Source organism: Paramisgurnus dabryanus, chromosome 24 (assembly GCF_030506205.2).
Source record: "Paramisgurnus dabryanus chromosome 24, PD_genome_1.1, whole genome shotgun sequence".
NCBI lineage: Eukaryota > Metazoa > Chordata > Actinopteri > Cypriniformes > Cobitidae > Paramisgurnus > Paramisgurnus dabryanus.
Window position 1 is genome coordinate 3,667,476 of NC_133360.1, and position 11,837 is coordinate 3,679,312.

At 34.9% G+C, this 11,837-nt stretch overlaps 1 protein-coding gene across 1 annotated transcript in view; it reads left to right on the plus strand.

Annotated features, from left to right (window-relative positions):
* The window catches only part of LOC135721194 (uncharacterized), a 37,736-nt gene extending 26,121 nt beyond the window's left edge, over window positions 1–11,615 (plus strand). Inside the window, exons 3-6 of the mRNA XM_065243379.1 lie at window positions 3,135–3,461; window positions 5,022–5,133; window positions 8,688–8,767; window positions 10,000–11,615. Coding sequence (XP_065099451.1) covers window positions 3,135–3,461; window positions 5,022–5,133; window positions 8,688–8,767; window positions 10,000–10,067 — 587 coding nt within the window. The 3' untranslated portion in view covers window positions 10,068–11,615. The remainder of the gene's footprint in view (window positions 1–3,134; window positions 3,462–5,021; window positions 5,134–8,687; window positions 8,768–9,999) is intronic.
* Window positions 11,616–11,837: the final 222 nt, after the last annotated feature.

Sequence of the window (11,837 nt, forward strand, 5' to 3'; positions counted from 1 at the left end):
ATGCGCGAAAACATTTCCCTTTTGTTTAATGTTGGACTTAAAGAAAGGTATATACGTCCGTTTCTCGTCATGCATCGCAAACAATGACAAGCGCCTCATCAGACTATAAGCAGGTTTATAGCCCGGAACACAGCAGACGAAAGAGGTACATTATACTTTCTTGCACCCGCACATCTGCACCACTTAGAATATTTACAGGCACGAGGGTTCATGAAGCGTGCACACAGAGAGCAGTCAGCACACGCGTGATCACTAAACTTAAGTTTTCCTTCTTGTCTAAGTGAACATAAACAGCTGGATGTTTATCAGTATATTAAAGCAGAGCAGTTTTAAAGCGGTCTTGTGTCTTAAAGTGACACACAGTAACCTGGTGCTTTCTGTGTCAGAAATGTTTATTACACACCAAAAATTAAAATCACTCCTTAATCTTAACTGTACAAGCTTCTGCAGCTCCACATTTAAAATCGTACAGTGAGGACTGTGCAGTGTTTTATTTGTATTTTTTGCTTATGTTAAATCATAGATTCTAATAACTAATATATTTACATTTATTACAGATGCCTGAAAAGTAAAACAAGATGAGTATAGTCTTATGATTAAAAGAAAAAACTAAACATTTGCTTGTCAGAAGCATTGTTGTAGTGACAGCCAAAATACATTGGCCTATATGTTATTTTAAATAAAACTTTCAATAAATTTTTGTTAAATTGTATTTTAATGTTCTTAGATAAAAAAAAAGTTGGTCTGCAGAAGAGCAAAGTCCTGCAGACAACTTGGCACAATGTTTAAGAGGTTTTAAATAAACAGTAGCACAGCATCTTTCTTTGGTGCTATTAAAACCACCACAACAAGCCTGGATGTAGCTCTTTTATTATATACTAATGAATCGCACTTTAAATCGCGAATTGCAATTTTTATCAGAAAAATCGCAATTAGATTTTTTCTCCGAATCGTGCCGCCCTAGTTTCCTGTAAAATGATACCAAACTTTTGTATGTGCACCTCTGCTTGTGGGTATGGGAAGCTTTTGAAATTAGGTAGGCCAAATCCAGGCGAAAATCCCCAAAATAGACTCGGAGTGTAAGAAGTTAATAATGTTGCAAATGCAGTGTGAACGTCATTAACAAATAACTGGCTCTGGAAAACATTATCTAGCATAAAGTTAGCAGGTTACACTGCATTAATGCCAGTTGCCTCAAACAAACATAATATAGGGGCTGGGTTTCAGTAAAATATTAAAGTTGTAACGTTTGTATAGGATGTTATTAAAACTTACCTTGAACTCTTTAAAGAGATTGGGGTGTCTGTCTTTCAGGATCTTTGCCAAATTATTTGTTTGATAGCGACAAGCTACACTTGACTTTGGCTGTTTCTCAATTCCAAGAACAAAAGAACGGACTTGTGTTCTCGTGGAGACTGGTCTTGCCAGGCGACCTTGGAAGAACGGGCTCAGAAGGTTGGGAGTAGAGGTCGACTGATTTATCGTCCGGCCGATTAATTGGCCGATTTTTGGCATATTTAAAAAAATTGCCTTTGGCCGATTTTGCTGCAAAATTAGGCCAATTAATAGGCAGGCGCATCTGCGGGCACCTAAGCGTTGTTGTAGAACTCGTGACGCTGCCTCTTGCTGTAAGCAGATCGCTCCCGTGTGTGTGCAGCTGTGCCTTGTTCACAAACAGCTTTAGTAAACGATAGCGGGATCGCGCGAATTAAGCAGCCAGAGAAACAGACACACATAATTGTTGATATAATAAAATTTTCTGGAATTAAACTTTTGTGAAAATCATGAAAATTGCTAGAGCTGGCTGGCAACTTAAAAAAAAAACGCTGGCGGGGAAAGAGTTAATTGCTGTCTCTTCTATTTTCTGCTAAATTTCAAGGCATTTTATGTGTAACTGGCACTTTACATGTTTGTTTATTTAGCCGACGTTGCCTTTATACTATGAATAAATGCAGACTACATATAAAGCCTCTCTTGGGTATATGGACCTAAATCTTTAATGTCAGAGCAAGCTGAACCGGAAATTGACCCATCTTTGGTGACAGCAAGCCACTCTCGACTCTCTTTAGCAAAGTGACCCTGCCAAATGCATCCCCCCTACTGTATCTTCAGAAGTGAGGATGTTAGTTGTTAATCCACGGGTGCTTGTCGTCTCATTTAGGTCCTCCTGGGAGTTCCCTCCGTTCCCAATGACGGTTTCTGCAGTCCCATTCTCAATTATATAATTTTTTATTTTTTGTGACGGTCCTGTTGTCGATGATATGCAGCTCTGAATCCTTTTAAGTTTGTGTGTTTTCGTGCTGAATTAGACTGTTGGTGCTTGATGACATTTGTAAAAGCCAAGCATGGATTAAAATAGGATCATGACCTAGACAGACACACTGTTACCCCTTATTAAAGGAGCGGAAGCATTAACAGTATCAGTCCAGTTTATTGTAATTAGTTTGTCAGGGTGTGGTGGAGGATTGAACACAATCGCAGACAGCTCGTAAATAAAAGACGTTTATTGTAACATAAAAACCCTCGAGAGGGCAAACAATGACAATTCTAGAAAATAATCATGACATGACAGACAAAGCACACACGAGACCGTATCATTAGATAAACAATGAAACAGCACAACACAATGACATCAGACACAATGGCATTAAATACGGTAAACTAAACTAGGGAAAAATTATAAACAGGTGAAGGGAATAAACCAATCATGAATAATTAACAAGGAAACGAAGGGGCAGGGTCAAGATTTAAGACATAAATGCAGGGCACGTGACTCTCCACACAGACCCAAGGCAACTATACGAGGATGTCAGGACCCTGTCAAAATGAACTAGACATTAAAACAAGACACGATTTTGACAGGATCGTCAGGGGATTATTAACACCAGATGTGGGGGAAAAATCCCTTCCCCATCCTTGCAAACCGCATCCTGCAGGGACAAACATAATTCAGATGAAATGCAAAGATCTAAGTCAAAGCAGTTCAGTAGATCTGTTTCCAGACTGGTAGACAGTGTAACCCAGGACAATGTTCAGACTGTGTTTAATTCTTCATTCAGTCTGCTTAATTTTAATATTAAAGTCTCTGTTCATCTGTTTGTTTAAGATTTTGACTCTTTGTGTTTGTTTTTCAGGTGTGTCTGGTGATAAAGTGAAGACAGAGATGAAGGGAGATTCATTCATTCTACACAATAATGTTACCAAGAAACCAGGAGATGAGAAGATTGTGTGGAGGATTAAACACAACAACTCTACTGTAGCTGAAATAATCAGAAATGGAAAGGAGACAAATGATGAAGTTCATGATGAGAGGTTCAGCGGCAGACTGAAGGTTAATGATCAGACTGGAGATCTCACCATCACAAACATCAGACCTGATGACTTTGGATCTTATGAAGTAGATATCACTGTCGGCAGTCACACGTATACTGTACACAGATCATTCAATGTTAATGTCAAAGGTGAGTAGATCACTTTTATATAATAAAAATCCTTTTATTAAATTATTAAAAGTAAAATATCTCAATTTCACTGCAAAAATGACTTTCTTAGTTTTTTTGTCTTGTTTTCAGTAAAAAATATCTAAAAATTCTTAAATTGAGATGTATTTTCTTGATGAGCAAAATGACCTAAGAAAATAATACTAGTTTTAGACAAAAAAAATATACAATTTAAGTGAATTTGTGCTTAAAACAAGCAAAAATATCTGCCAATGGACTGAGAAAATTTTACTTGAATTAAGTGTTTAAGAAAAAAGAAATCTTATTTCACAATTTTTTTCTCACCCCATTGGCAGATAATTTTGCTTGTTTTAAGGACAATTTCACTCAAATTGTATATTGTTTGTCTAAAAACTAGACTTATTTTCTTGGGTCATACACTTACTTTACTTGGGCGGCTCTCTAAAGTATATTAACAACCGGCCACGTATATCTGGCATCAAATTTTGTCTTTTTGTCCGTGATAATGACAGTATGCGTGCGAGCACGTTGTGTCTTTTCCAAAGAGTTTGCTGTGCGTTCGCGTGCTCTCTGTTTCTCGAATGTTTGCTACAAAGATGGTAGGAAATAACCAATGTTAATGTCAAGCACATTGCACTGAGCGAGCCATTATAGCTCAAACTGTCAAACAGTCATTATGTAAGATGACTCTAAATACTTTATATAGAGTAAGAGTATATGAATCTGAAATAATGAGGGATTAAGCTCTTTTAAGAGAGCGACCACGAATTAGAGGAATAGAAAGAGAGGCATTTTAACTGCTTCTACACAAACCTATCAACTTTAGACCTATTAATAATCCATAGACCTACATTGTCTATCATTAATATACTTTACATATTATAAGTTAGTCTTTCTACACCTCTCACAATGTTAATAAATCCCTTTAAAGGGGGTCATGTTCACAAGTATTGCAGTAAAGTAATAGTAAAGTGCATTCAGCTTTGTTCATGTCAAAGAGAAAGCAAAGAGAGTTTGGAGTGGTTGGATTTATGAGATTAATATAAATATTCAATAAATCAAAGTACTGCGTTATGGTCACACATTACTAGTTGTTTGTCACATGTATAGCATAGTTTTTTTTAGCCTGAATTAGATTTAATTATATCTTTAGAATATGCATTTCCTGTTTATTTCATCACATATGTAAATGATAAAAATTAAAGGAAATGAAAATAGAAATTCTCTAAGAATGACATATTGTAAGATTTATCGCAAGATATGTCTCAACCGCACAATCCAACAGATCTATTGCATATTTTCTCATTATCGTGCAGCCCTAGTTCCAGGTCTATAGACAGCATTACAGTTCCATATCACTATGTCACATTAGCATAACAGATTTATTTAATTTCAATAAAACATAAATGTGCGTGGTGTCTCTCTCTCTCTCTCTCTCTCTCTCTCTCTCTCTCTCTCTCTCTCTCTCTCTCTCTCTCTCTCTCTCTCTCTCTCTCTCTCTCTCTCTCTCTCTCTCTCTCTCTCTCTCTCTCTCTCTCTCTCTCTCTCTCTCTCTCTCAGGTGAAGATCAGTCTTCTAGTAGCTCTCAAGGTGTTATAGCAGGAGTCTGTGTTGTTCTTCTGGTTCTTGCTGTCGCAGTTTTTCTTTACAGACGTCTCTCCAGGACTACTAGGTAAGAAACATCTTCAGCTAATATAAGATTTATATAATGATCTTTAATCTGCTACAGTAGAGATTGAATTTAAAGATGTAACTGTGTTTTTGTGTGTTGTGTTTTTTGTGTTTGTTTGGGTTTATATTCAGGTATCAAACATATTATGCTGATTTAGACTGAAGAACAGCACTGTTAATACATTTACAGTAATATCATAATCTTTACTGTGTAATTGGTTAACAGTTAATGTGTTAACACATTCAGTTGTTTTTATAATTAATCGTGTCTATTACAGTAAAGTAATAATGTACATGCAACAACTATCACTCATCTCACTTATACAAAACTGTAGCAAAACACTGGAAATACAAACACAGAAATCCAAATTTAATTAATAGTTTTTATGTGTCATCACGCACTCAGGGGATCGCCCCGCTGGCAGTCAGGAAGTGTTTACCGCCGTTGTCAAAAGTTTAAGAAGTGATTGTTATTTGCTTCTGTATAGTTCATTGGTAGAGCATTGTGTTTGCGGTGCAAAATGGCATGGGTTCAAACCCAGGGAACAAACAGTGATATAATGTGTACAGTCACTATGGACGGGACGTTGTAAGGGCGGAGCTAGGATGATTCATGATCTTTTGGGAGCCCCAGCCAAGACTGTGCCGCATGTGCAACCCCCATAAGCTGGGCCCTCTTAGTTCCGCCCTGTCTTTACTTTGCGTCTTTAGCACCGCCTTTAATCCACGGTTTCACAGTGCAGTGTAGTGTAGTGTGAACTTGAGAAGAGAACAAGGGTGTGTGTGTATTTACTGCTATTTGCTGTGATATCTGCATATGTGCACTTCCTTACTATAGAAGTGCACTACTTACGCTAGAGTAATACAATGCAGTGATTTATTTTTCCTGTTTTGTGTTATGATTCTGACGTGAAGTCAGCCCTTACAAGCTGTTTTAATTAACGTAGCCCATATAAGATATTTAACATAAACTAGAAATTCTATCAGTTACACACCACATGTTTTGTAACGCAATATGCCAAGGAAGTATTTTTATGCGGTCGAGAATCGAAACAGAAATGCAACAAAGGCTAAACTAGTCCAGTAATTAAAGTTTCTCACCTTGCAACATGGAAATCTAAGCCGTAATCTGCTATAGTTGTCCTTTCGTGTTAGAAACCCATTGATGCATAAAAAACTGAAGAATCATTTAAGCATATTCAGTGCTCAGCATAAATGAGTACAACAGCTTTGAAAATTAAGATTTTTCTCCATTTGTTAGTAAATATGAGACCAATTTGCTTTCTTTTTTACAAAATGGTTTTATTAAACATTTATTTTTATTAACAAAAGAACGAAAATCACTGACCATCTTTAGGATTCAAAAAATAACCCATTTAATCAAATGAGGTGATGCAAAAATACACCCGGATGAATGTGTTAGCAAAAAATTAAATAAAGTGTAATTAACAGGAATTCACTAGGAAATAATGAATATAATTAATAAACACACAGGTGGCCACAGGATTACTGGCAATTGAGAGTGATATTTAAGAGAGAAAACCCACTCTCATGTAATGGTGACAGAATAGCACCGCATGGTAAAGAAATGTCTCATGACATGAGAAATAAAAGATTTTCTTTGCACAAAATGGCCAAGGTTTCAAGATAATTAGTTAAGCATTGCTAATAAGTTTGAACACTGTCACAAAAGGGATCCAAAAATTAATAAAGGATGGACTTGTGAGAAGCTCTCTGTGTTCTACAGGATGTTTACTGAAGTTAACACCTCGTCAAGAGTGTTTTGTAATGAGACATGTGGAAAAAAAGCATTATGCAAGTTCAGCACAGTTGGTAAATCATTACAAAGTCAGGCTGGGGGTATTTCCCATGACACCACACGATGGACGTACAGTGCAAACAGATGCATGCATGGCTGTCATCCACAGAAAGCCACTGGTAAAGACAATGCACAAAAAGTCTTTTGTTAGAGCTCATTGAGAAAGGCAAAGACTATTGGGTCTTTAACTCTCTATACTTCGGAGTGATGAATCATCACTCTGTGTCTTGGTCACCGGGCAACCTTTTAACATGACTGTGACCCAAAACACACATATAAAGCAACTAATTCATTTTAGAAGAAGCACATGGAAAAATGATTCATACCTCAAACCCATATGGGAGTCTGAAAAGACAAGCAGAACTTCATCTTCCTCCAGGATTTTTCAAGAGTGGAGAATAAAAGATCTAACTGTATGTTGTCAACTTGTTTATTTAATGTCTAGACGAATTTGTGCTATTTTTATGATGAAGAATGGAGGCCATCCAAAATTTTAGATTGGGTTTTTATGATTTTTTGTAGGAAGTACTCATTTTTGTACACATTTGATTTCTTATGTTAAGAAACATAAATGTTTAATAAAACTGGTGTGTAAAAAAACAGCAAATTGGTCTCAAATTTACAAACAAATGGAGAAAAATCTTGATTTTCAAAATGGGTGTATTCATTTATGCTGAGCACTGTAGCTGTTTTCTCCAGTTCACGGTTTTATGATCTGTCTATTTATTTTGCTTTACTGAAGCTGCTGGTGTGAGAAACCTGTTCTTCATCTTTATGCTAATAATTATAAGCTTTGGTCAAGCATTTTTTTTATCTTATTATGAGATAAAAAGCATCACAGTTTGATTTCAAGCATTAATTTCACTATATTTCAATTGCTGACATCACATTACTCAGTCAATATTAAAGGATTAGTCAATTAAAAAAAAATCCAGATAATTTACTCACCCCCATGTCATCCAAAATGTTGATGTCTTTTTTTTTGTTCAGTCGAGAAGAAATTATGTTTTTTGAGAAAAACATTCCAGGATTTTTCTCGTTTTAATTGACACCAACCCTTAACAGTTTTAATGAAGTTTACAATTGCAGTTTCAAAGGACTCTAAACGATCTCAAATGAGGCATAAGGGACTTATATTGCAAAACCATTGTCATTTTTGGCAAGAAACGATTATAATTTTTGGCAAGAAAAATAGAAAGTATGCACACTTAAACCACACATTTACTTCCTCCGGCTGTGTGCCGCACCAGCGTTACCTCAAGTAATTGCGTAATGACATCAAAAGGTCATTAAGCATTAAATCCTGGAATTTTTTCCTAAAAAAACATAATTTCTTCTCGACTGAACAAAGAAAGACATCAACATTTTAGCTGACATGGTGGTGAATAAATTTATCAGGATTTTTTTTGTTGAGAAAATTAGATAGATAGATAGATAGATAGATAGATAGATAGATAGATAGATAGATAGATAGATAGATAGATAGATAGATAGATAGATAGATATTATTAGAATTCCTCACTCTTTCATCCAAGCAAGATTCTTTTTATTCCTGTTTCTATAAATTACAAACATTTGTCGTACAGCTCTGGTCGCCACATACAGACACAATGATTTGATACTCCATTGTTGTTTCTGCCTCCGCTTGCTCTGTCGTAATCACAAGTGCACAGATATTGTCATGTACTAGTGTTCATATCAACATTTCTATAATTTACAGTGTTTTATATTTACAGTGTCACGACGAGAGAGAGAGATGGCAAGAGAGAGACGGTAGAGGAAGATGAAGGCCCCCCAATAAATGATGATGAGATGGGTAAGGATGCTGATTTGAATAATGGTGATGATGTTTATTATAGTGCTTCTGTGGTAGAGTATTTTAGATTCAGATAACATTAAACACACAGCATTATAAACTCAAACATTATATTCAGTTTTACCCTCGGAATGGAAATAAAGTGTATGTATGTTTATTTAGTAATAATTCACTTTAAGCAGTTAATTGTCTGAAATAATTCTTAATGGCTCATATCTGCTCTCTTGCTGTTACATGAGCTTGTGAAATGATGACTTATTATTGTAATTCTAAATTAATAAACTATTAAAGGATAAGTCCATTTTCTTAAAAGAAAAATCCAGATAATTTACTCACCACCATGTCATCCAAAATGTTGATGTCTTTCTTTGTTCAGTCGAAAAGAAATTGTTTTTTGAGAAAAACATTGCAGGATTTTTCTCATTTTAATCGACTTTAATAGACATTAACATTTAATACTTAACAGTTTTTTTTCAACGGAGTTTCAAAGGACTATAAACAATCCCAAACGTGGCATAAGGGTAGCAAAACGATTGTCATTTTTGACAATAAAAATAACAAATATACACTTTTAAAGCACAACTTCTCGTCTAAATAAGGCTAAATAAGCCTTTTTAAATGCATATTAAATTGCCCTTTGTAGAATTAATATTTGGTGCGCTTATTTATTTAATTCTCTATATAAACAATAATATAGGCTACATAATTACTGCAAGTAATATAAAAAAGGCAAAATCTGTGATATTACTTTATCTAAAAAATAAATGTTAACAGTCATCAAAGAGCTTGCCTATCAGCACAATGAATCTGTATCAAGCATAGGTATTGGCCGATCATGGCGACAAAAAAATTGTACTCCGTATCGGCTGTAAAAATCCCTAGTTATATATTAAACATATATTTACACTGTAACACAGTAAAATAAAGTGTATCAAGCAGGCATTGACTACAAACGAAAACGAAAACCTTTATTTAAGTCTTCATTTATCTTTTTTAGTTGACATTTTATATCTCAATGATTGTGAACCTGAGAATTACAATCCAACAAAGAAAACAATGTCTCACATTTATGCATTTGGTAGAAATTTTTTCCAAAGCAACAGCATATTCAAGCCCATGACCTTTAAACCCATGAACAGCTGAAACATTCAAACCAACTAAACTACAGGAATGCATTTGTAGATGTTTGCCTTCTATTCGTCATCTGATTTTATCTCTCATATGTGTTGCAGGAAAAGAGTTGACTGAGATGAAAAAGCCTTTAAAGACTGGAAGCACCGGCAGCACTGATGTTCCTTAAGTATAAAATGATCAACAATCAAAACACATCAACATTATTGTGACTTACATCACTCTAATTTCAATGACTTTAAAACCTGCCCACCTGTATGCTGATAAGGAACTGAAACAGAAGAAAAGATCAAGACTACAGAAACACTGAAATAATGCTAAAGATAAACATGAATAAGTAAATAACAGTAAATGATGTCAAATTCAGATGTGCAGTTCACGCTGATCTGCAGACAAATCCATTAACGTCAATTTATAATCAGGAGTGCACATTACTGGTGGGCTTAAAATGTATGTGTAAGCAGTGATGCAGTCAACCGATTGGCCAATTTAAATATTTAAGCACAAAAAGACACAGACATTTTAACACTAAATTATCTCAAATGGTGCTATTATAGTAGTACATAGTCTTTTACACAAAAAATTTATATAAACGGTTAAGAAATAAAATGTGTGTGTAGCAATATATTGGATCGTGCACAAAGTGACAGTAGATGCTGATTTTAATGTAAATCAAACCACAAACAAAGAAAATTATAATTTCCTTGTCTTGACTAAATAACATTTGTAACCTTAGTAAGAATGAATCCAATTTAAACGGTAAAAACTAGGCAGTATTTTCTGATTACTTTTTTCTCCGTTTCTGTTCTTCACATGAAAACCACAGGCCAACCACAAAACATAAACAGCACTGTTTATTTAATTTTTATGTTTGTTCTATTGTATTTTTTTGTGTTATTGTTCATAATGTAATTTATTTTTTATTTAACCATTATTGTCTTGAAGGTTGCAATGAAAAAAAATAGTAATTTGTTTTGGAATATTGTGGAAATGTTTTTTTACAAATGTGGCCTCATAAGCTTTAATCAAAAACACAAATTTCCCCTCCCCACAACGATCTAACTTTACTTCTGGTCATATGGTAAGGCAGGAAGAAGATCGCTGAGATTAGCCATTAGCAACACTACCCAAATTCAAACGATCCAATCCAGCCCTGCCTCCATTTCATTTCAAAAGCCAGTTTCACTTGGATATACGTTTCCACGGGGAAAATAAGACAATCACTACTTCCGTTTCATGGCGACTTTAACAATACGAGACATTTTTGAGTAAGCTAGTAGGTATTTATGAAGGTTTTCACAAGGCATATATTATTTTGTTCATCGTCTACCATGCTATGAATATGTGTGAAACAACATCTCCAGGTACTCTTTTGGTGCTGTTTAATGTTTGCTGTATATCTATAGCTGAAGAATGACTGTTACATTGCTTATATTGCTACCATTAGATGCCTTAACATTAAATAAAAATTAGCTTTTGTTATTCAGTGTTATACTACTTTGATATGTGCAAGATTGAATGGAAGGACATTTTTTTTTATTTTACCATTCAGATCAACTCTATGCTTTTTTATTGGTTAGTTTTAGGCTTTGATCTGAATTACAAATACACCCAGAACTAAACCTTTACATTCTTCCAATGCTGAACTGTATTATGTGTCTGTGTTTGTATGTTTGTACGTATGTTTTTACTTCAATAAAGTACGATTTGTTTCACACATGATGTTGTTTGTAGCTCATGCTCATAATCTGGAGTCACTAATCATTAAAGGTATTGCTACCTGCTCTTAAAGGGAAAGTCAGGCCAAAAATGATATTAAACCCATGATTTACTCACCCCGAAGCTGTCCAAGATGCGTATGTCCATTTTCAGTTATTTTAGAAAGTGTTTTAGATTTTTCAGTTAATCAAATGTAAAGTTATGGGTCCACGTCCTTCAA